General features: G+C 39.9%; 3 protein-coding genes across 8 annotated transcripts in view; 2 read left to right on the plus strand and 1 right to left on the minus strand.

Annotated features, from left to right (window-relative positions):
* Nucleotides 1-338: 338 nt before the first annotated feature.
* LOC123507223 (distal membrane-arm assembly complex protein 2-like) lies at nucleotides 339-5408 on the plus strand. Of its 4 annotated transcripts, none has more exons than XR_006675625.1 (7): nucleotides 339-417; nucleotides 1107-1310; nucleotides 1796-1966; nucleotides 2457-2677; nucleotides 3050-3215; nucleotides 3870-4040; nucleotides 4249-5408. XR_006675625.1 is itself a non-coding variant. In XM_045259937.1 (7 exons), the coding sequence occupies exons 2-6, from the start codon at nucleotides 1126-1128 to the stop codon at nucleotides 4038-4040; spliced, it is 885 nt and encodes a 294-aa protein (XP_045115872.1). In that variant the 5' UTR covers nucleotides 339-417; nucleotides 1107-1125; the 3' UTR covers nucleotides 4249-4444. The 4 variants fall into 4 exon arrangements, 3 of the variants coding, with proteins under 3 accessions (XP_045115872.1, XP_045115873.1, XP_045115871.1); XM_045259937.1 differs by having other exon boundaries at nucleotides 3899-4040; nucleotides 4249-4444; XM_045259938.1 differs by lacking the exon at nucleotides 4249-5408 and having other exon boundaries at nucleotides 3870-4220.
* Nucleotides 5409-6780: 1372 nt separating this feature from the next.
* On the minus strand, nucleotides 6781-11691 carry LOC123507226. Its single transcript, XM_045259947.1, has 2 exons — nucleotides 11275-11691; nucleotides 6781-9160 (listed from the first exon to the last, which is right to left on the minus strand). Exon 2 carries the CDS (start codon nucleotides 9144-9146, stop codon nucleotides 8604-8606), a length of 543 nt encoding a protein of 180 aa, XP_045115882.1. The 5' UTR covers nucleotides 9147-9160; nucleotides 11275-11691; the 3' UTR covers nucleotides 6781-8603.
* Nucleotides 11692-17203: 5512 nt separating this feature from the next.
* LOC123507225 (cyclin-dependent kinase-like 4) overlaps nucleotides 17204-25179 on the plus strand; it is a 112628-nt gene continuing 104652 nt past the window's right edge. The window contains exons 1-2 of one of the 3 annotated variants that reach the window (XM_045259942.1): nucleotides 17204-17822; nucleotides 17959-18071. In XM_045259942.1, coding sequence (XP_045115877.1) covers nucleotides 17974-18071 — 98 coding nt within the window. In that variant the 5' untranslated portion in view covers nucleotides 17204-17822; nucleotides 17959-17973. Of the gene's footprint in view, nucleotides 18072-25179 lie in introns of all 3 variants that reach the window. The other 2 variants (XM_045259943.1, XM_045259940.1) reach the window with 2 other exon arrangements.

Below are 25179 nucleotides of genomic sequence, written 5' to 3' on the forward strand. Positions count from 1 at the left end.
TAAGTCATTCCTTGAATATGTGTACAAATTAAGTGTTTATCGCTAAAACAAATGTATGGAAATGTGTGATATCCATGAGGGAGGGATAATGCAGCGGTAGACCTCACGCTATAGTGCTAACGGGAGGTAGATCTCACGCTACAGTGTTGTAGACCTCACGCTAAAGTAGCATCGACAGGATGATGCAGGTGATTCTGACTGAATTAGAGCATGATAGGAATGAAAGAGTGGAGAAGACAGGAAGGGAATGGATGATGTTGCTGGTGAGACTCTGTAAAGAGACGAGTGAAAGGATGATTGAGGCTGTGAAGGAGTTTCTGGCTCCGGAGGGATCCCGAGCCAACTATAAGATCAAGATCAAGATCAGAATGCAAATCAGCTGATGTAGGTAGCAGCGCCAAGGTGGGCTGTAGTCAGGTAAGTTATTGAACAAAATCATGAAAGTAAAGACAAGAGTAGCTCATAAGTATGTTCTGATGTGACAAGTAATCATTAGACAACTGGGGAAGTAATGCAACAGGCAACAAGGGAAGAGTCTACACGTATATACGCTCCCTTATGGGTTACCGGTGTCTTGTGGTCATAGCTGTCAGCTCTGTTTACAAACGAGAGGAAGACTTGTAAGCACTTTACAGGATCTATTTCATCCCTATATTTGGAGTCTTTTAACCAAGTCGCTGGTCATGTTATGGACAGCAGCGGATGATTATCAACACGCCTTTGTAAAACTAAACAGATTCTGAGCACTAGCAATTTCAAGCGCTCGTGGATAATTGTGTCTGGGCGTTGGGGTGGCTGGGCCCGCAGCCTGCTCGTACGAGTTAACATGCGTGCAGTTTTATTGCATTGTTACTACGGGCTAACGAGGATGCTGTTAACTCTGCAAACTAATGAAGCTATGCAAAAGGGGGGGGTGGGAAAGTGATGTTAATAGCTACTGTTACGTCTACTTGGTGTGATGACTTACATTGCAGATATTCGAGTCACTGGCTCACCCAAAACCCCATTACGGCAGGATATGGTTGGGGGAAAAAATGTGTCTTGTTATGCATATGTTGTTGTGAATGCATAGGAGAGAGAAAAAAAATACCCTGTTTATTCCTCAGGTACCAGAACACCTTCAGGATGTCTGTTGCATGTCGCTGGACCAGACGGTTGTGCGGTAGGCACCTCACTCTGAACCGAGGCATGCACTCCTCTGCAGTGCTCTCCAATAAAGAAGATGAAACCCCAAAGAAAGTTTGGGTCACCCACCACCGTGAGGGTGAGAAAATGTCATGGAATGTCCCCAGTGAACCTGTTGATGTCAGGTACAGTGCTGATGTGGAGCAGATTATGTATAGCATTGCTTTACTTTCATTTCCTGATCTTTTCATAGACAAAGCAATAAGAGGATGATTATCTAAGTTGGTAGTTAATTTTTATTTATCTATTTATTTTTAATAGATGATATGTTTTTTTCATGTAAATGTAGATTTTGTGTATGTGACATTTTTGTTTTTCATCCTTTCATACTTTATTCTTTTATTTGATATATTACATATTTATTTATTTACTGAGAGAGGAATTCATGATTTCTTGGCCTGGATTGATGGAGTTGGGTCTTTGATCTTGCTGTGAACATAGTTGTAGAAATACTTCAGTGGTGCAATGCCTCTGTACAGTATCATGCAGGATTCAGTTGGCAGTTTTTAGGATGACTGGGGGTGTAAGTAAATGTTGTATAGTGATGAGGTCTGAAACCATTTAAAGAAGAAGATGGATTATTTATTCCCACCTTTGATACACATTCCAGACAGAAGATACCTGACAATGAGTGGCGGGGACTCCTGCACCGGATTGCACCAAAGAAACCCATCAGAGCAGACTTTATGAGCTACATGCAGAGAGGGATTGACTTGCGGCCATCCTCCATCAAAAGGTGGTGGGGCAATATGCAGACTGAGGCAGCAGCAAAAGATCAAATGTGAGAAATGTGTGTGTGTTTCTAGATGGTTCAGTTTGTAATAGTTCCATGAGCCTATTTAAATCTTAAATTATCTGAAAGGGTAAAGATCGGCCTCAAGAGTCCAGCACATTACCATGAAAACTGTCAGTGATCAGCAGAACCTAAGTGGATTGTGGAGATAATATTGAAATAACATTAGTTTTTTCACTGTTGAATTTCAGTGTTGTTATCCACCTTGTATGGATAAAAAATTTAAAAAGTAATATGTTTTTGGCTCAGAAATGTTTAAATTTGTATGATAGTCAGTGTCTAGATATTAGTAGCCTGAGTTTATATCCATGATACTCGATTTTGGTAGGCCTTGGCTGTATGCTCAATGCAACAGAAATCAGAAAAAAATTTAGTGTTGGCTTAAATTCTCTATTAGTCAAGTAGAAAATTTAGTGAGCTGTATTTAACCCTATGTATCAAGAGGAGCTCATGTTTGTCTTTATCATCCTTCCACCAGGTACAAACCAGAGCGTGTGGCAGTGTTGGGGTTTGAGTTGGCTGCAGCTCACTTTGTTGTTCACCGTGGGGGGAGGGTGCGCTTCAGGGGCGTCAAGGAGTGGGTGGAGCAGAATGAGGATGAAGAGTATGAGTTGTCAAGACACTATCAGCCTGGCGTGTATATAGAGGAGGTGGATGCGAGTAAAATTAACCTGGTGTATGAAGGTCTGGAGAGCATGAGTAAGTTTTTATTTTCTCCTTTGAAGTTTGAGTCTGTTTCAATAGAGTACCTTGATTTTCTATACATATTTTGTTTCAGTAAAAGATGTATGCATTATATGAAAAGAGTTGTGAAAAAATGTAGTTGATGAGTGTAATATAAGTATAAACAGAAGACAAGATAAGGTGGAGACAAGTGGTATATGAAAGCAGAAATTGAAATGCAGAATCAGTAAAGAATGATAATTTGAATATAATGGAGATTAATTGTCGGAGAAATGAGTTTTAAGAATAAAATGTACAAATAAGTAAATATGAAATGATAAAAGTGTGAAGGAGAAGTTATGGCTGATCTATTCATTGTTAAAAGTTTGTATTGCACTGTACTTCCAGAAAACCTCATGTACCTGAAGAATCTCTCTGTATCTGGCTGTGCCCACATTGATGACTGGTGCATTGATCGGATCTGCTGTCAGTTCTCAGGCACCTTGGAGCACCTTGACATCAGCGGGTGTACCAAGGTGACAGAGCGTGGTATTGGAGCGCTGGCGAGACTGAGGTGAGTCCTGCTGTGTTCACTGTATTTGTAAGTGTCATTTAAGAGGGAGGTTTCAAGACATTTATCCCATTCTTTTGGCTAACTCTCTTGGACCTTCATGGGGATTGGCATCTAAATGGGCCTTTTTTGTTTAATTGCTTATGTGCCCTTGGCCAGATTTCCCCTCTTTCAGAAAAAGAAGAAAGAAAATGTAATCGGTCCTGAGCTTGTTAGCCTTTCTTTCAAAGCATCAGATGTGCAGTAAAGCAGTTAATGTTGACCAAAAAAACTCAGAACACTAATAAATTCATACAGTCATTTTGCTAACTTAGAAAAATTAGAAAACTGCTTATTGACTAAACACACCAAGAACACTGTTTGATTTATACAATCATTGTGGTGACTTACAAGAATTAGAAAACAGTTTACTTTGACCATCTGTAAATTATATCGTGGTGGCCAATTGTTTCCAAATTTTAGTTTAATTTGATGCCTCACTTGCTAATACTGGAAATTGTCTTGCTTTTGGCTGTTTTGGTGTTGGTAAGTAGAACTGTAGCTAAATCAGTTTTTCTTTGCCTTTTTTTTCTTTTTTGAGTGTTTTTAATTTTTCATATTGGTTTTTCAAATATTATGTAGTGATATATTAATGGAGTGTTTTATGTTTATATTTAGTGGTTGTCAGTCTGTCCATCATTTGACAGACAACTGCGCACTCTCAACATTACCGGCCTGGATGGTGTCAAGGATATCAGACTACTCTGCCTCCTCCTAAAAGACGACCTGCCTCAACTCAAAATATCTGGCATCAATTACTTCAATCCTGAGACATTAGAACATTCATAGGTGTGTTTATTAGTGCTCAACATTGACTTGCTCCATATTTATAATTGATTCATCAGTTTTACTATGGCACAAGATAGTGTTCCATAAATACCTGTGTCTTAAGATAGGTTTTTATTTAATGTCTTGTATATATGTATGTACATGTCTTGGTTACATTTTGTATATAAAGATGAAGCTTTACTGTTGTTTGTCTTCCTTCACCTGACAGGAGTAGCATGGTGGGAGGAGGCAATCCACAGTGCATGTTAGTCATGCCTTACACACAGCTGCTTGTGGACAGGTATGCTTGTACCTAGCTCATCACCTGCCAATAAACAAATACTGTCCTATGCAAACACAGATCCACAAACTTGATTATTTTCTTCTTCAACTTCAAAATTTAGAATTTTGTTATGTATTTAAAACCCAAAGACTTAGTCATTATCTTCTACAACTTCAAATCAACAAACTCAATCACTCTTTTGTATACATCTTCAATTCACAAACAATCATTATCTTCCATATCTTCAAATCTGCAAATTTATCATTATCTTCTACAGTTTCAAATCCACAAACTTAATAATTTTCTTCTGTAACTTTAGTTCCAGAAACTTAATGATTGTCTCTTGTAACTTAAAATCTGCAGATGTTTTGCAGTTGGTGGCTGTGCATCCTTTTTTTAAAGATTTTTGAGAAACTTACTGTTGCCATGGTCTGGCACAAAGATTTGATTTCCAAACTGCCTTCCTAGGGCTTGTATTTGTCTCTCTGCAACTTTCTCTTAAGTTTCTTGACTGTTTTATTGCTGCTGTGATAGATTGTCACTGTTTTTCTAAATCTTTTGATACTGATATTCATCAGGGTTCTGTTCTGTCAACCACTCTCTTCCTATTATTCATCAATGATCTAAACCAAACTTTTTGTCCTATTTGCTCTTATGGTGATGATACCATCCTACACTTTTCCACGTCCTTTAAGAGATGACCAACTCTTCATGAGATGAATAGAACGCATAGGGATGCCACAGAACTCCTGACTTTTAAGCTTTCTAAAATTTCTGATTGGGGCAGAATGAACTTAGTATTGTGCAATGCCTCAAAAACTCATTTCTTCTATCAATCAATTCAGCACAACTTACCAGACAATTTTCCAGTCCAGTGACAATTAACTGTTTCCCTCCTTTATACTGAACATCCTCAGTCTGTCCTTTTCTTATATGTAATCTAAACTGGAAATTTCACATCTCATCTCTTGCTAATACAGCTTCTATGAAGTTAGATGTTCTGAGTCATCTCTCAGTTTTTCTCACTTCCCCAAATTCATCCTTTTCTCTGGTAAATCTGGAACACCTTGTCTGCTTCTATATTTTCACCTTCCAATGACTTAATTCTTTCAAGAGGGGAGGTTGTGGCTTTGGCTGATGCTTTTGTCTCAGTATGAGCCCAGCACTGGGCCTTTTTTTTTTATTATTTTAATTTTTCGCTTGTTGGCGCCCTTCCAACACACACACACACAAAAAAAAGAAAAAATGTACTGATGATGGATACAGGGAGGGAATTAGTGGAGCATGGTGGGAGAGGTTGGAAGAGGTGGACTGTGGAAAGTGGAATGATGGTGCTGGAATGCTGGGTAGGATAAAGATAAAGGTTACATAATATTGAATTATACTGTATATCAGGTGGTGTTATCTTGGTACACACAAATGTGTACCTAGAAGGGAAATAGAATGTTTGTATTACGAATTTCAGCATAAATGATATAAATGTGAACGATATAAACAACGAGACTGTAAAGTATAACAAGAAATTTATTATTACTGCCTGAATTGCTAAATGCTGGATACAGTGGAACGGGAATGACTCCAGTGTTTAAAGTGAATACAAACTGGAAATTGGAATAACAAGAGTGATAATGATGTATGATAAAATGATAACTGTGAATAAGGTCATGATATGAGACATATTGCTAAACACAAGCAGGGTGAAAGAATTGAATGAAGCTTAAAGCAAAAAAATAATTCAATGAACAATAAAACGCTACAAAATAGTGAAGACAAAATGAATTGGAAGCTTATATGTCTTAAAAGAAGAAGAAGAAAAAAAAAAAAACAACGCAGATAATTAAATGCATTTTAGACCATTTTGTTGTGTAACTCATTAATATGTCTATGCTAAACTTCAAAACTTATAAAGATTACCAGTGCTACTTTTGTATACAATCTACGTGTCACGTATCAAGTTGCTTTGCTATGGATGTTACGCTTTATATTGTGATATACAAGGAATTTTTATTCTTTTACTATCAAGAGACAAGCAAAATACTTATGTAGGATTTGAGAGAATGTCTGCTCTCTGAAGCATGAGTGGAATGTCTGCGGGTCTCAACTCAACGAAGTACGGTACTCAAATTTCGTATGATTAAGTAAAGTTTTTGTGCATGAGTTGACAGTCAGAAGTTTTTTAATATATATATATATATATATATATATATATATATATATATATATATATATATATATATATATATATATATATATATATATATATATTATAGCCTATAATGCCTGTAGGTAGACTTGATGAGTATGGGAAGCGCTGTTTAGCTTCCAATCATTAGCGGCACAAGCAATTTTATTTATAGTGGTACCCATATCACCACCCAACCGCATCATTGGTGTAACCACCTAGAACCTGGGTATCATGGTGACATATAGGTAACTTTAAACCACTCGACAAATGACAAAGTGTCAAGGTGGCACGTGGTGGGATTCAAACCTATACGCATAGACGTCTGCCCGATCTCACGCTCACCACCCTATCCACTATGCCACCGCTTGGTGTGTGGCACGCTGGGCGCCATGCACCAGACACTGGCAGTACAAGGGGATCCTTTAGGGATGACTTCCGGATGAGAGGGCTCACTTCATGACAGTGGCTGGGCGTGGTGTGTGGCGGTCATTGCTCATGACGAGCCGTGTGAGGCGAGGCAAGGTTGCCTTGTCATTATCCTCACACCCACGGGGCTGCTGAGGTGGACCCTTGGAAGTTGGGGAGGAAGGGTTCGTCCTAGTACCTGTTTATTCGCCACACCTACTTCGTTATCGTGGAAAAATATCGTTATCGTGGAAATTGGAATCGCATCGTAATCGTGGAATCGCATCGTACCGCATCGTATCGTGGAAACTCCTATCGCTATCGTGGAATCGCATCGTTATTGTGTAAACTCTTATCGTTATTGTAGAAACTGAAATTGCATTGTTATCGTGGAAACTCGTATCATTATCGTGGAATTGCATCTTTATCTTCGTCACGTGCATCGTAATCATCGTTATTTGTTTGTTTGTTTATATATTCATTTATATATCTTAACATGAATTCGTTTTCATTATTTCGGTTTACGCAGTACATAACTCACATGATGATTATAACCATCAGTACAAGATCTCTTCGATAAACAGTCCGGCAAAACTCGATACTTTTTTTTTTAACACACATCATATAATTTCGGGGGATGAAGTAGCTACATTCTTTTCTACCTCAATGCGAAGTAGTGTTACAACTTTTGAAATTTATATATTTCATTTGAAAGACACTGAGAACCTTTTCAATGGCGCTGTAATGTGATTATAATGACATTCATAATTCAAGTATTGCCTCTGCCTCTAAGCTCGTTTCATTGCTTCTTTGTTTCATAACTATTGATTCGTTATTTGTTTAATTTTTTTGTATAAATATATGTATATGTAGTATATTTCATATGAGCCATAATGAATGAATGAAACATGTAGATTGCATACCAAAGTAGAATTTGACTCTTGTTGATCACGTTGGCTATGTAGATCACATGCCAAAGTAGTACCGACAATATGTGTGTTTGGGAGGCAGCTATCACTGAAGCACACACACACACACACACACACACACACACACACACACACACACATTGAAAGCAGAACAGTGTGTGTGTGTGTGTGTGTGTGTGTTGTTTACCTCGCGTGTTGTGGATACGAGAGGCGGGCATGAACGCCAGCCATCACCACCACTCATCATCCCCGCGGAGATGGTGGGGTGTCCTTTGCGTCTGTCAATATCTTGTTCCACACCGCCCCTTCTGAGAATGCTCCCCACCTCTAGCAGAGAGAGAGAGAGAGAGAGAGAGAGAGAGAGAGAGAGAGAGAGAGAGCACATTTTCCATCAAGGGTCATGGGAGCAGTGACCCTCGCCTGGCAACACATTTCCTAACAACAATACATCACGTCTGACACCAATACTTTCTCGTAAATGCAAAGAACGAACCTGTTAACACCATTTGGACGATAGTATTGAAATAACATTGACGAATTCACTTCAAGGCCAGGTTAGGTTTGGTCTGCGGCAGTTCAGTTCATTAATTTCACTCGCCCCTTCAATTATGTAAATCGCGACTTATATAGATATCATGTTTTGTCGTGAAATAAACAGTACCTGGATGTTAGTGGGCCGAGTTATCTTCATAGTGCCTCATCTTGGGTTTATATTGTATTCATCGGACAGTAAAGTGAGTAAGTTATTGAGTAGCGACAGTATTCTTCGCCATTTCCTCGGCCTATCTGAGGAAATAATAGAGGAGTTTTTTCAGCCACGTGTCTTTTGGTTCTTGAGTCTCCTTTTCCGCAAGCTTATCTGCGCCGCGGGACGAGTATGCATCTTCCACAGAGGGCGTGAGTGTTTTTTCCGGGAACTCCGTGAAACTGTCATAGAAACTCACGGTCTGTGCTTCATTTGTATTTTTGTCTCGTCCTCCTGTCCTCCTCTTGCTGTGAGCGGGTCTAGAGGGGAAACTATCTTGTGAGAAGCTCGCGGCCTTTACTTCATCTTGGTACAGGTCGTCATCCCTTTTCTTCCTCTTGAGTCCCACGTTAATGTCAAACTCGTTGCCCAGGAGGATGGGGATGGTGGAGAGCATGGTGGCGGCGAAGGCGAACACCATCATCTCGTTCTGCAGGTTGCCGTCAGAGTCCAGCAGGTTGGCGATGTCGAAGAAGTTCATCCTCCGCTTCCTGGAGAGGCGAGGCAGGGAGGTGACGGGCGGTGGGGGCGTTGGGGCGGGACTCGAGGCAGCCAGTACATGTCCATCCAACAAAGCCATGTTCGTGGTGTGGCCTGAAATAAGTGAAAAACTGAGATTATAGACGGCACGCAAACACCTCTGTCCGCCACGGTGCCTCTAGTGGCGGATTTAGAGGTTAGTGTTTTTCTCAAATATCTTGTTTTCCGTAATTATTTTTCCACACGTGGGTTTTGCTTGAATTGTTGCATGAAGTGTATTGTGTTGCATCTCCTCCAGTCAGTATTCACACTTCACAAAATTTCGCGGTAGAAGACAGACGCACGACACCAGTGCAACTATCGTTAACTATTGAGGTGTCCTGTCACGTCAGTCCGTCAGTTAGTCAGTCGTCAGTCGTCATCTCACACTGAAAACGATAACTTCCCCGCGAATCACCACAAGCGACACAGATAGTCAGCAGCCCGTAAAAAGACCTTATATTACATTATGAGGCGTGCCTGAGGGCGGGCCGTGGTGACGCGCACTGTGGACACCGTTACGGGGCGCCCCCTTTGTTACGTGTGACCACCCACCGTTTGCTAGCCTTCACCACCGCATGTGTGCTCGCGGAAGCTGGGACGGAATATAACTGTGCTGAACTGTTTTTGATTGTTGCCACTAAGAGAGATTAAAATGCCCTTAATGTCTTCTTGTGGATGGCACGTTGTAGACAAACACTTCAGAAAAGCTGTAAATATTCCACTCATCTCTCCTTGAGAACTGCCTTTGAGAAAACGATGACGGCGTACACACACACACACACACACACACACACACACACACACACACACACACACACACACACACACACACACACACACACACACACTAAAGTAATGCTTCAGTTATATACACAGACATATATATCTCGCATTGTACTGTGTGTATCTATGAGGGAGCGTGTATAGAACGTACTCGTATTACAAACACGATGTAACTGCCATAGGATAGGTAGGACCCATTGTACATAAGTATATAGGAATCTGATGCAATCTCTCGTAATGTGGTGTAACATGTAGAACTGCTGACCTCGTCTTTTCCTTTCAACAGGGGTTGCAGTGTTTCTCTATTTCATATAACTAACTAGGGGTTCGTTGCATTCATGATTGTCTCAGATAACTAATCCAAATTAATGTAGTCTCTATGGGTAGGATGCATTTTATATAGGTATCACTACCAGTGAGAAATAAATGTAATGCACGACACGCTACACCTCATGGAAAATTCCTCGTCACATGACCGACGCCCTGTGTCAGCACCTTGGAGGCTGGGCGGCGGTGGGCGCGGGCAGCCGCGCAGAAGGAAGATCGCCGGCGACTGGGAAGTGCGGGTGTGTGTCAAGTGTGTGTGCCTGTGAACTGTGCTGCGGGAACTTAGTGACTCTGTGTACTCAGTGACATTACAAACACTTTCCCGAGTTTAAAACACGTTTGCCGTATGTTCTTGTACGTGGCGTGTGGACAGCACTTGTAAATTTGTACATAATATACTAACTTTTATAAACTGAGTTTTCCTTGTACACCTGGGTTGATAAGAAACACTAAAACTACCAGTAAAACCGCTCGGCTGGACAGTAAATCAAAACAATAAACTTAATAACTTTATGTAGGCCTACAGAATCTACAGGAGGCCTGCTAATCAAACAAAGTTAAGCTTCATACAACCAAAACGCTTAATAACGATGACAAAGACAAGGTGACAACCCAAAACAGTCTTGAAAACCTGATTCAAGCTTGTATGCAATGCTGAAACTCACGAGATCGCATGTTTTATTTCTGTATATTGCGGTGCAGGGAAAACCACAAGAACATACGTATACACGTTATCTATTTTTGTATATGTTACAGTAAAGGGCCAGCCTGATAAAGAAGGACCGCGCGTTCATTTGGGGCCGAGGGAACCACAGGCTTGCAGGTTCGAACACTGGCTGATCAGGGTAACGGTTCCCAAGTGTCAAATGCAAAGTTCTTTAGGAGGCAACGTTCTGATCCTAATGAAATAGGGAAACCTGAGTCATAAACAGGGAAACCAGACCTAAAAGCGAAAAAAGTACAGGGAAACAGCAGTCCTACCAAATGAATAGCTTGATTTATTGTTACTGCATGCTCTCTCTCCGTGTGTGTGTGTGTGTGTGTGTGTGTGTGTGTGTGTGTGTCAGAGTACTCACCTTGTGTAGTCCCAGAGAGCGCGTCTTACCCACGTGTCTCGCCGCCCTTGAGAGGAATGAGAGCCACACAGACTAGGTAAGCTGCCGCGGGTCTCTCCTCGCCGCTTCGTTGCCGCTGATAACCTGAGGCGCCATAGCGGTATAGTACGTTACGTTCACTGCTGACCTACCTGCTAACCTGCTTACCATGATCATGCTACTTACCTGCTTCCAGTGACCGTATGGCGTATATTCTAACGTGCTCTGAATGCTAGTCAGGTTAAATTTCTGTGTATGGAAGATATTTGATTATTTTGCTGTATTTTCACCCTTTCGATGTTCAATGGTCTCGTGTTGCATCATAGCGACTAGAGAATTGTGCGCTCGACTCTTTGTTATGAGTTTTGAGAATGTAGCCAGCCGTTCTTTATGAAAAATGTGTCACTGAGTGTTCGCTATGTACTTATTTCCTGCAGGTTCGTGAAAGTGTAAGACTGCTGGCGAGTCCTTCCTCTTCCAGAATGGTTAGCACACTTCACTTCAACCACATAATGCTCAGCTGGTCACGAGATCTGCATGGTGAAGTGATGGGGTGGATGGGGAGAGCTATGGAGCACTGGGGATGAAATGATGGGGTTGGATGGGAAGAGATATGGGGCGCTGGTGATGAAGTGATGGGGGTGGATGAGAAGAGATAATTGGCGCTGGTGAAGTGATGGGATGGATGGGAAGGGGATATGGAGCGCTGGTAATAAAGTGATGGGGTGGATGGAAGGTATATGAAGCAGTGGTGATGAAGTGATGGGATGGATGGGAAGAGACATATGGCGCTGGTGATGAAGTGATGGGGTGGATGGGGAGGGATATGGAACACTGGTGATGAAGTGACGGGGTGAATGGGGAGGGATATGGAGCACTGGATATGAAGTGATGGGGTGGATGGGAAGGGGCTATGGGGCACTGGTGATGAATAGGTGGCTCAGTTGTGTGATGTGGGAAGGGTGGATGTTCATAGGCACTGTGGTGAACTTTCGATTGTAAGGCGATAGGAAGTTAATCAATGAGTGTGATAGATGTGGTGATGAGAAATAGGGTGATGAGGGACAGGTGATGCGGTAATGAGAAGGTGAGGCAGGCGAGGAGTAACGAGGTGGGCGGGCAAGTGAGAGACGTAGAGAGGAGGGCGGAGGAGAAAGAGAGAGAGAGAGAGAGAGAGAGCACAGGCGGCGGCACATCCCTCTCTAGTCTCTGGGCCTCTCATACAGTCATGGAACTCCCTCAGTCTTGTCCCAGTCACGGTGACGGCCGGGCTACGCTGCTCCTGCCTCGCTCAGGTATAACTTAACCTCACCCCATTCCCCACGATAACCCACCCCGCCTTCCCCAGTAGCTGACGGGGACTAGTTTAGGATATAGTACTCTCAGCCACCTTCCCTCGCCTTGTTCCCTCCCATGACCCTCTCCTGGCTGTAGTTTGGTTTGAATTTTGTATTTTAGCACATGCCTGTATGGAGTGTGTGTTTGTTGTGTGGTCAGCGTGAAGAGGTGCCGGAAGGTGTTGCAGTGAGGGGCAGCCACACCGCACCTGTCGACACCTGTTTGAAATGTTAATGGAAAGAAATGACATCTGGAAAAATGATGTCACGAAAATGTCCAGTGTCACGAAATTTGGATTGATAATAGTAATAGCATAGAAAACTGAAGGTGCGTTGTGATGTCGGTAAGGTTGTTATGTGACGTTAAGTTAGGTTTGTTAGATGGTGTATGGTTGAGTTCGGTGTTGCCTGTGTCTTGTTTTGTTTTAATTCACTCAGATGTACTACAGGTGTGATGAATCAGGTTATATAAGGTTAGATGAGGTGTCCTTGTGTATTTTCTTGTATTTACTCACTCAGGTCTCCTACAGGTACAGCTGATTAGGTTACCAAGGTTACGCAGGTGTTTATTGTCTCTTCATATTTTGCAATTACTCAGGATAGGTGTGGTAAAGATGCTATTAATCATAATTGTAACGTTAATTCACATGGACGTTTCCTGTGTCCCTTCTTCGTATTTACTCAGCACAGGTCTATTAAGTGTGCTGTTAATTAAGTTATATAAGGTTAGGTTACGTAGGTGCTTCCTGTGTTTTCTGTGTACAGTACATTTATTCATGCCAGGGTGTACTAAATGTGTGATTAATCCAGCTAGTTTGTTGTAGTATTTCCTGTGTCTTTTCTTTCTTTACTTGTACCAGAGATGTGATGAATGATGTTACGTAAAGTTAGGTTGTGTAAGTGTTTTTTGAGTCTTCTCTCACACCAACCTGGCGTGCTAAGGATGCAGATACTCCCTACACACTCTCTAATGAATAATGTCACGTAAAGCTAAGTTGCGGTAGTGTTTCCTGAGTCTTTTCCTCTCACACTTACCAATGACTGACTGTTAAAGGTGCAACTATTCCCACGCCCTCTCCATGCCTCACTGATTGGTCACAACACTAGGAGAAACATGAAAAAAAGGAACATGCATTTGAGCACACTTCTTGAGGCACACCTGTAGCCAAGGATCAATAGAATCATATATGAAAACACAAGCAGATACTGAGAAAAGGAGAGAAACAGACTGAGACACAGACACATTATACATTCCTGCCGCTCACCACGGAGACGTCAACAAACAATGGTATACACTACACTATATGCCGCTAGAGGCCACTGGTGAAGGTGTTGACGGCCTCGTAACTTATTCAGTCATTCCACAACACCATACGCCCACACGACCGCACGACCACCGCATCCAAGCCAACCCAAAGCACTCGAGTCAGTTCAATTCAACCCTTTCCACCTTAGCTCAGCACAATCCAACCTAACCTAATCTAACCCAACGCAACTCAGACCAGTCCATCCCAGCCCAGCCCAGCCCAGCCCAGCCCAGCCCAACTTAACCCATCGCTACCCAACCCAACTCAATCAATCCAACCCAACCCACCCTACCCCAGGTAAACCCAACCCAACCCCAACCCGATCCCAAGCCAAGCCAACCCAACTCAACCCAACCCAGTCCAGCCCAGCTCATCCCAGCCCAGGCCAACCAAAATCAACTTATCCCAACCCAACACAATCCAAGTTAATCCAACTTATCCCATCACATAGCAATCTTATCCAATCCTTCCCGATCCATCAACCGAACGCAATCCAACCCAATCCAATCCATCCCATCCCAAGCCAGCCTCAACTGAAAAGCCATCAGTGGTGAAAGAAGCAAAATAAGAAAATAAATAAAAAAGACTCGCAAATTAAGAAAAATGAAAGAAATGGGTGAAGGAAAGAAAGTTCTATTATTTGTGTGTGATTTGTGAATATGCTCATGAATTCACGTAACTTAACTTGACCTACTCCAAAAAAAACTTAATATCTAAATCTAAAGTGCTATTATTTTTTTCTGGATTTTTTTGCTGAGTTGTGAAATCCATCAGTGGTGTAAGAAGGAAAATGAAAATAAAAAGAACTAAAAAAAAAGAAAGAAATGACAAGAAAAAAAAAAAGATTACTATTTTGATGGGATTTGTGAATGTTTATGCTTTAATTAAAACCTAATCTATTCCTCTCCAAAAAGTTGATATACAGTTTGTGTCTGGATGAGTATTTGTTGATTTCTATCTTACTTCATTTTATTTTATTTTATTTTTTAGTTGTGAAACCTATTAGAACAACTACGGTGATTATTTGGGAAAGGGAAGGGAAACGACACTGGGACTGACAATTTTAATTATTTGAAGCTCATTTGATCATAAACTGAAGGAGGAGAAAGATGAGGAGGAGAAAGAGTGAGAGAAAAAGAAGAGAAAGAGAGGAAGATAAGTATAAGAGGGAGATGCAGGATAAAACATTGCACCTGTAGATAATCACGTTAATTGAAGCAAAGGTGACTAGACAGGTGAGGTGAGGTGAGATGACGTACATCAGTAATTAATATCACCTGACACTATCCCTTTTAATAATCCTAATTTATCCTGTGGTGCGGCGGTTCACCTGCGTCGTAAAGGTGATGCAGGGGACACACACACACACACACACACACACACACACACACACACACACACACACACACACACACACACACACACACACACCGGCCATTAGTGTGACGTGGCGTGCGTGACGGTGGGGACGCAGGCTGTTTGGAGTCACGTAAACAGTCAAGATAATTGTGCCAGTGGTGGTGGTGTTGGTGGTGGTGGTGGTGATGGTGGTGCATAGTGGTGATGCGTAAGCCTGCACTGCTCTGAGGAACGTTATAGTGGTGGTGGTGGTTGTATAGGTATATTGAGGTACTAGTGGTGATGTTGGTGTTTTGTTGTGCATATTATTGGTGATGCGTAAGACTGTATTGGTCTGAGGAACGTGGCAACGGTGGTGATGGTGATGGCGGTGTAGGTGGTTTGTGAGGTAGTGGTGGTGATGGTGGTGTGGGTGGTATATTGAAATAGTGGTGGTAGTGGTGGTGGTAGTGTTTTAGTGTTTTTGATGATGGTAATGCAAGAATTCTTTTTTACTGAATAGACAGCAAAAGTAAAGATCATAATGTAAAACTTAACACCATATTAAAAAAAACGCTTTATAGTCTCTCACCGCGACTATTTTTCCAAAGAGTGTTCTGTTAATCTCTTCAGCAGTGGGACGCATTTCTACAGTGAGTTTTGGGTATGATTAGACGATTTTATTTACATTACAAAGGGTCTATGGAGGTCAGAAGGGTAATGGCTACGGTCCTCACTATTTTAATCTCCATATAAGTTTCTGAAGCTGCATAAAATCACCATACAGTGAGCATAATAAGTATGAGAAGAGGTTTATAACGCAGAAATATTAATCTGTCACTGGAACCATAAAAGAAAATAAACCTATGTATCTTCAACCAGAGCCTTTTGAATCTAGTTGAGGTGTGTAGGAGGAGTGTTTCGGAATGTGGTGAAACTAGTGATGGGTGGAAAGGTAATATAAATAATGGTGATCCGGTCGACAGTGTGAGGGGAAGATAAACTGAAAGACATGAAGAACTAATGTAAGAGTGACGTAAGAGTGACATGCTGATAGGTGAGTGACTAGAAGTGTTAGTGGTGGTGGTGGTGGCAATCAAGTGGCTGAATAACAAATAATGCGCACGACAACGAGCCACATAGGAAATGGTAGCCGGTGGAGAAGGAAATATGATGATAGGATGTATGTGTTAGCGAATGTGTAGGATAAAGAATACATGGATGAATTTATATATGAGTTAGCGAATGTATGGATGAACGGATTCACGGATTAACGAATGCATGGATTAACTTTTACGTGGATTAACGAATAAGTAGATCAATGAGTAGATAGAACAGTAGATAATTGGACCAATGAGTGGATGAATTAACGAATGTAAATAACAATACATAGATGAAAATGTACTTAGATTAACAAATATATAAATCAATCAACAGACAAATTTACGAATGCACAAAGTAATAAATACGCAATGATAATACAAAAATACTTAATACCAACAGAAGTGAGGAGGATACAAAAACAACAATAACAACAATAATAATAACAACAACAACAACAACAACAATAATAACAACAACAATGCCAATTACAGTAGAGGAGGGCGTAACTGTGGTGGTGGTGATGGTGGTGGATGGTGGTGACTTGGTGATGGTGGATGAAGTATAGTGATCTAGACAGTGACGAATAAGAAAAGAAAAGAAGTAAATGAACAAACACGAGGACGAAAGGGAAATAATGAAGAAACGCTAATAAACAAGTGATATGAATAGTGATAAATAAGAAGAAAATTGAATAAAGAAGCAAACACTTAAAGAAAAGAAATAGATGAAGAAACAAATACAAGAAAATAAATAAATGAGGAAACAAATAAAGAGATGAGCAAATAAATAACAAAGAGCAAAAAAAAACAACAACAACAACAACAACATACATAAATGGATAAATAGAGAGAAGAAGAAACACAGTGATAATCAAGGAATATAATAAAAAAAAAAGGATAAGAATGAAGAACAAAATATGCAAATAAGAAAAATGATAAACATACTTGAAGGAAAATAGGAAGAAAAGAAAACTGCAACAAGAACAGAAGAGAAAGAAGAAAATTAATTGAAGTAATGACATGAAGCTTAATGGTGATGATGGTGATGAACAGTGATGAGGAACAGTGATGATGGTCAATTAGTGAAGAACAAAGTGGCAATAATGGAGAAAGACAGTGTGATGAACAATAGTAGATAACAGTTATGGTGGCAGTAGCAAAGAACAGCAGTCGAGAACAGTGATGATGAACAGTAATAGAGAACAATAATAACATAGTGGTGGCGTAAAGTGATAGTGGAGAACAAGAAGTGATAGTGAACAGTAAAGAACATAAGTGCAGAACAGTGATGGAGAACAGTGATAGGAAACAGGGGAAAATCTGACAAACTGCTGAAAACTCAATTAAATAACATAGTGGCCGTGAAGAGTGATAGTGTGGAGCAGGAACGGAGATAGTGAACAGCGGTGAGGGTTACAAGTGGAGCGCAGAGGTGGAAGCAAAAGGTGGTGGAGAACTGACAAACTACTGAAAACTCAATTAAATAACATAGTGGTCTCGAAAAGTGATAGTGTGGAGCAGGAACGAAGATAGTGAACAGCGGTGAGGGTTACAAGTGGAGCGCAGAGGTGGAAGCAAGAGGTGGAGTCTCTAGCCATGTGCACCTCCACCGGGATGGACCGCCAGTACTGGGAGAACAAGTTTCGTCAGCTGTTCCTTGGCGGTGGTCTGGCTTCACAACAGCTGCTGGCGGGGTGAGTGTTATCCTGTCACCTTTCCTTCATCCACTGGCGGGGTGAGTCTCGTCTCTAACTTTTCTTTTTTCCACTGGTGGGGTAAGTGTTGTCTCTAACCTTTCATCTATCCTTTGGCGGGGTGAACGTTGCCTGTCACCTTTCCTTTCTCCACTGGCGGGGTGAGTGTTTACTGTCACTTTTATCCGTATTGAGAAACACACTACTATCTCATCATGACTATTTTCAAACCTACTGTAATGACTAGCCGGATTGCCAAGAGTGTCTTCCTATTGAGAATGTGAAAATTATGTTAATCTGCTCCTAGAAACGTAAAAAAAAAAAAAAACAAGCGCCCTTAGAAGTCTGTATTAACTCAACTTAATGTTTCTCCAGTTGATATTATGGACATGATTATAATTTGCCACTAGAAACATAAAAATTGCCCTTAAGAATCCATAGAACTAGAGTGTTTACCCTGTTAGTAATGTAAAAAATCTTGCTTTTTTTGGTAAAACATCCTTCAAAACCATGCAACTCCAACTGGATTCTTATGAAAGTAGTGGCGTTATGGTGCAGAACTGTCTCACAATAAGGACTCATATCTTTATTTATTTATTTTTTTCATTTTAGTTAGAATCTGTAGAATTCTAGAACTCGCTGCCTGCTTATGTATTTTCTCCCACCTTTGATTCGAACCCTCTATAAAAAATCAAGCGAGATTTCAAGGTAAAGATTTATTTTGGACTAGACTCTTTGGCAACTAATATGATCAAATACCTTTCAATGTTAGTTTTTTTTTTTTTTTTTTTTTTTTATTTGTCCCTTGCCAGATCCCTTTGAATGGCCCTTTTCATGTTTTTTTTCTTGTCCTATACCAAACGCATTCTTCCATAAAAAAAAGAGCACCCTAAAGAATAAAGGAGGAATTTCTACCACTAACTTATCGTCGGAATCGTTAAGACACCCTGAAAAATCCCAATATGTGTCGTTACAACCTAGTGAAACGTGGCCGGGCGGGGTAAGAAGGCGAAGCGTTTTGTGAATGCAGTCCTCGAGGTGAGAAGTAATGAAAAAAAAAAAAAGTAATGATTTGGAAAAGGTTCGTTTCTCTGTGTGGCGTGCATTACTTGTGTTTTGTATTGAGATTTACTTTCCCACATTTGTGACTATTGACTATAATCAGAGAGAGAGAGAGAGAGAGAGAGAGAGAGAGAGAGAGAGAGAGAGAGAGAGTATACGAGAGCAATAAATACGTGAACAGTAAAACAAAAACAGAAAAAAACTGGAATCTCAACGATCATGAAACGAAAATAAAATAAAACAATGAATGACAATAAAGAGAGAAAATGGGAATACAATAAAGTAAACTCAGAGAGAGAGAGAGAGAGAGAGAGAGAGAGAGAGAGAGAGAGAGAGAGAGAGAGAGAGACCTATTGATCCTTAAAAGAAGTGTCTCTTAATCTATTAACAAGTACAAGCAAATTGCAGAGAGAGGAGACAGAAGAGAGAGAGAGAGAGAGAGAGAGAGAGAGAGAGAGAGAGAGAGAGAGAGAGAGAGAGAGAGAGAGAGAACAAGGCAGAACATGGCAATATCACAAAAAAGGGAACAGGACTAAGAACAGGATAGAGAAAACAAAAAGAGAGAATGGTGCAATAGAAAAAGACAGAACAAAACAGAGAGAACAGGATTAAGAGAAGGACAGAGAATGGGGCAGAACAAAGCAGAGCAAAGATAGAGGAAACAAGAACAAAAAAGGAAGAGAAAAGAGAACAGGACAGCATAAGAACAAGAAAAGCGAACAAAGCAAAGAAAAACCAAAGGAAACAGAGAGAAAAGAAAAAAACAGATAACGTGACACAGATAATAATGAAAGCACAGGGATAGAGGAAATCAAGATAGAGAGAATAAAAACACAAAGAAGAAAACAAAGAACAAGGAAGATAATTAGAAGATGAAAGTTTGAATGAAAGAAAAAGAAGAAGAAGAAAAGAAGAAGAAAAGAAGAAGAAGAAAAGAAGAAGAAGAAGAAGAAGAAGAAAAGAAGAAGAAGAAGAAGAAGAAGAAGAAGAAGAAGAAGAAGAAGAAGAAGAAGAAGAAGAAGAAGAAGAAGAAGAAGAAGAAGAAGAAGAAGAAGAAGAAAGAAGAAGAAGAAGAAGAAGAAGAAGAAGAAGAAGAAGAAGAAGAAGAAGAAGAAGAAGAAGAAGAAGAAGAAGAAGAAGAAGAAGAAGAAGAAGAAGAAGAAGAAGAAGAAGAAGAAGAAGAAGAAGAAGAAGAGAGAGAGAGAGAGAGAGAGAGAGAGAGAGAGAGAGAGAGAGAGAGAGAGAGAGAGAGAGAGAGAGAGAGAGAGACTTGCCCTGGACAGCATGTAGTTTTTGTAGCATTCTGTAACTTGAATTTAAGTTCTTTTGGCAAAACCAAAAAGATAATAGTGATGAAATTGGAAAGCTAGGAGAAAAAAAGCTGTGTGTGTGTGTGTGTGTGTGTGTGTGTGTGTGTGTGTGTGTGTTTTATTTATTAATTTTTACTTGCTTTTATTCTTATGTTTACTTAACCTTGAAAATTATAGTATAGTGTCAACATATCTCTTTTTTTCTCTCTTTTTCATGCATTTCGTATACCAAGTAGGAATTTCCTTAATTATAACTGCTTGATGCTCGCCACCACAGCAAAGCATTACGTGTGTGTGTGTGTGTGTGTGTGTGTGTGTGTGTGTGTGTGTGTGTGTGTGTGTGTGTGTGTGTGTGTACGCGCGCTTCCTTTCATACGTGCATGTTTATTGGTACGCGAATCAATCAATGACAAAAGAACAAACAGAAAAAGAGGAGGAGGAGGAGGAGGAGGAGGAGGAGGAGGAGGATTTGATGTTGGTAGGCGTTTATCGAGCTTACCACAGTCTCTCTCTCTCTCTCTCTCTCTCTCTCTCTCTCTCTCTCTCTCTCTCTCTCTCTCTCTCTCTCTCTCTCTCTCTCTCTCTCTCTCTCTCACGTCACTTGAAATGTTATGAATATTTGAACTAGACCTTGACGGGAGGAAGAAACAGCTGATAGGGACTGGGGAGGGAGCTGGGAGTGGGCGGGGAGGGAGGAAGAGCAGGGAAGGAAAGACCAACATAATACTGTGTTAACATCGAATAAGGAAGAAAAAAATGGTGGGGAAACACTGGAATTCTAGAGTGGCAAAAGGAACAAAGGTGAGAATCTATAAAGGTGTGAAAAAGAAAGGGTGTGATGGATTAGGTGGACAAGAAACAGTAGCGATATAGATCAAATAAATGAAAAGGTGGGGAAAACTTGAGATTTGAGCACAGAACAGGAAAAATGTAGTGAGATTTGGATTGAGTGAAGAAATGACAGGAAAAATTGGTGATGTAGACTAAAAAAGGGAAAGATTGGAGAGAAAAAGACTGAAAATATTGACCAAGAAAGAGAGGTGAGGGAAAAAAGTGGAATTCTGGACAGAGAAAGAATAGGGTTAAAAAAAATAAATAAACAAGGGAACAGGTGAAAGAAAGGGCAGGAAAAAAAACTGAAAATTATAGAAAGCAAAAAAGAAAAAGAGAATGGAAGAAATGAAAAAAAAATGGATAAAGGAAATAAATGGCAGAGAAAAGAAAACTATGAACGAGAGAAAAACACAGAAAAAAAAATAAAACCAATATGAACGGAAGAAAGAGAAAGGGAAAGGAAGGAAAGAAACTAATTACACAAACAAAGGAAACAATTTGAGAAGGAAGAGAATGTAGTGATATGGATGCAGGAAAAGTTAAGAAAGAAATTTGAAGGAAGAAATATGGACGAGGGAAGGAAAGAGTAGATATGTCGGAGGGAAGGAAAATAATATGGAAGGAGGGAAGAAGTAATGTTTGGCATGCGAGGAGGGGAAAAATGCGGTCACTGAGGGAGAGAGAGAGAGAGAGAGAGAGAGAGAGAGAGAGTATCACGATTTTTCGATAAAGAGACATAAAGATTAGAAAGAAGAGGAAGAGGAGAAAAGGCAGAATTAAAAGAAGAAAAGGAAGAAGAAGAAGAAGAAGAAGAAGAAGAATTTGATGAGCAAAAGGCAGAAGGAGAAGAAGAAAAAAGAAAGAAAATTATGTAGAAGAAAAGAGGAAAACAAGAAAAAAGAACAATAATAACAACAACAATAACAAGAAGACTTCAATCACAAAAACAAAACAAACAAAAACTCATTACAAGAAGAAAGAACAAAGAAAAAAAGGAAAGCAAAAATGAACAAGGGAGAAAAAAAAAAAAAAAAACAAGAAGTAGTAACATGAACGGAAACAAAACACAAAGAAACAACAACAACAACAACAACAACAACAACAACAACAACAAAAGCTACACAATTACTTAAGCAGATTTCATAACAACAAAACTACACTTTAAAATGAAAATAACAGGCGTGAAATTGTAAAAGAGACTTACAATGGCGAAGGCAGAAGAGGAGGAGGAGGAGGAGGAGGAGGAGGAGGAGGAGGAGGAGGAGTAATCGATTCTTCCTTTAGTCAGCATGATTGCCCTCCTGACCCGCTGGCTGCACTAACACTAAAATATTTGTGTCACGGCTACAGGAGGAGGAGGAGGAGGAGGAGGAGGAGGATTCAGGTATGGAAGCGCAAAGTCCATAAAAGGTGCGATGAAGAAAAGTAAGAGTGTACTAATGAGAAGAAAGAAGAGAGGAAGAGGAAGAGTAGGAGGAAAGAAGAAGAGAAGACATAAAAGAAAAAGAAAAGAAAAAGAAGTGAAAAAAATGAGTGATAAGAGAAAAATGTGAAAAAAAGAGAGACAGTGAGGAAAGTAAGAAGAGAGATGGGGAGAGAAGGAGGAGGAGGAGGAGGAGGAGGAAGAGGAAGAGGAAGAGGACAAGAAAAAGTGGAATGAGGAAAATACAAATGAAAGTAAGGTGTAACAGAAATAGCAAAGAAGAAAAGGAATTAGATAAAGAAGGGAATAAAAGGAGGAGGAGGAGGAGGAGGAGGAGGACGAAGAGGACGAAGAGGAGTACAAGGAAATAAAGATCGAAGAACATAAACATAAACACACGAAACGATAGAGAGAGAGAGAGAGAGAGAGAGAGAGAGAGAGAGAGAGAGAGAGAGAGAGAGAGAGAGAGAGAGAGAGAGAGAGAGAGAGAGAGAGTCAAAGTCAAAGTCAAAGTCAAAATGTTTATTTCCATTTTTACAATGGTTATTCTTCATATATATGTACATAATAGGGCATAAAAATAATGGTGATTATAATTATCAATAGTGATAGCACACACACACACACACACACACACACACACACACACACACACACATATATACAATCAGATAAACAAACCCCTTCGCACACACATACACAGTTTGTTACAGAGATACTAGAAATTACAAGTTTATATTATTTTTCTAATACTACAATGTTAATTCATTTAATAGGAGGAACTGCCTAAGTTTGGTCTTGAATGATTGAAGAGTTGTTGCTGTCTTTATTTGTTGGGGAAGTAAATTCCAAAGGGAAGGGCCTCGCACATGGAGGGCGCGACCACCAGACTGGGTGTTCACTCTCGGGACACGGAGATCATACCTTTGCCTGGTGGAGCTGCCTGTTGCGTCATTAACTGTCGGGAGGTTGACAATGTTTTGTGGGTAGAGATTATAAAGTTGTTTGTACACTATTACTGCGGTATTGAAGAAAGAGGTGTTTTTCACATTCAGCCACTTCAATTCTTGGAAGATAGGTGTGACGTGGTCATATTTACGAGCCTTTCCATCGGCAACTCTGACAGCAAAGTTTTGTAGTTTTTGTGTTTTGTTTATAAGTGTGTTGTTTGTAGTACCCCATATAGTGTTGCAATAATTGATAAGACTCAAGACTAGCGACTGAATAACTATAATGCGAGTTGGTTTGTCAAAACAGTGTTTGATTCTATTAATATATAATAAGGTTCCAATAACTTTTCTAGACATTTCGTGTATGTGTGTGTCGAAAGTCATATATTTGTCGATGTGGATACCAAGAGTTTTAACTTGTGAGGAGGGGTATATTTTGGTGTTATGGAATGTTACAGATGTGTCTTCTGGTATCATGAGAATGAGTTGTCGTGTTCCTATAAAAATACACTGTGTTTTCTTTGTGTTTAATTTGAGACCGTTCATAAGAAAATATTCTCTGGCTCTGTGTAGTGTTCGTTCGGCCTCGGAAATTAAAAGATTTAGTTGAGAAGGAGTACCTGTGTGGATGAACTGCGTATCAACTAGAAAATAGAGAAACAAAGGAAGGAAAAAAGAGCAAAAGAGGAAAAGAAAAGGAAGAGAGGGAACGGAACGGTAGGAAAGGGATAATAAAGAGAAGAATAGAAGAAAAAAATAATAAAATATGGACAAATAGAAGAAAAGAAACTGAAAAGAAAAAAAGATAGAAAAATAAAGAAAATGAATGCTGAGAAATAAGGAAGGAGGAAATGTAGGCAGAGAGAGAGAGAGAGAGAGAGTGAAGGCAGTGAGGGTGGTAAGGTATTGGTGGCATAACTACTGTGTGTATGGCGGGATATTGCTCTATGGCCGCCCCTTATCACCTGTGTCACGTAAACGGCAGGTAAAGAACAGGTAGCACGGGACCAACTGGGAATTCCTCTCTATTGGACCTTTATTCGTTGACATGATTTATACTCGTTTTCTGTATTTAGTTTTTCTTTACATTTTTGTTCGTGTATAAAGAAGAGCTGTGTGAGTGAATTCCGGTATGATAGTATGTAGTTTTAATGCTTCCTACTATCACCTCATGGGAAAAAGAAGGAACATTATTTTTTTCATTGTTTTTTGTTCATTTGTGTATAAAGAAGACCCGTGTGAGTGAATTCCGGTATGATAGTATGTAGTTTTCACGTTTTCTACTATCACCTCACTAAAAAAAAAGGAATAGGTCAATTTGATACTACTTTTTTTGTTCATCCGTTAAAAGTTGATCTCAATTAGGTGTGATTCTTTACTATTTTACTATTTACTATTTTCTTACTATTTTTTTACTATTTTTACTATCACTATTTACTATTTTTTGCTATTTTTACTATTTTACTATTTACTATTTACTATTTTTTACTATTTTTACTATTTTTACTATCTTATTTACAATTTTTTGC

The sequence above is a fragment of the Portunus trituberculatus genome, chromosome 21, assembly GCF_017591435.1.
Source record: "Portunus trituberculatus isolate SZX2019 chromosome 21, ASM1759143v1, whole genome shotgun sequence".
Classification (NCBI taxonomy): domain Eukaryota; kingdom Metazoa; phylum Arthropoda; class Malacostraca; order Decapoda; family Portunidae; genus Portunus; species Portunus trituberculatus.

Excerpts from the sequence above, each read along its gene's own strand:
- LOC123507226 (XM_045259947.1), bottom strand. The coding sequence starts at position 9,146 with ATGGCTTTGTTGGATGGACATGTACTGGCTGCCTCGAGTCCCGCCCCA.
- LOC123507223 (XM_045259937.1), top strand. The coding sequence starts at position 1,126 with ATGTCTGTTGCATGTCGCTGGACCAGACGGTTGTGCGGTAGGCACCTC. Across the intron at positions 1,967-2,456 it reads GCAGCAGCAAAAGATCAAAT|GTACAAACCAGAGCGTGTGG; the intron begins GTGAGAAATGTG and ends TCCTTCCACCAG. Across the intron at positions 3,216-3,898 it reads GGAGCGCTGGCGAGACTGAG|ACAACTGCGCACTCTCAACA; the intron begins GTGAGTCCTGCT and ends ATCATTTGACAG.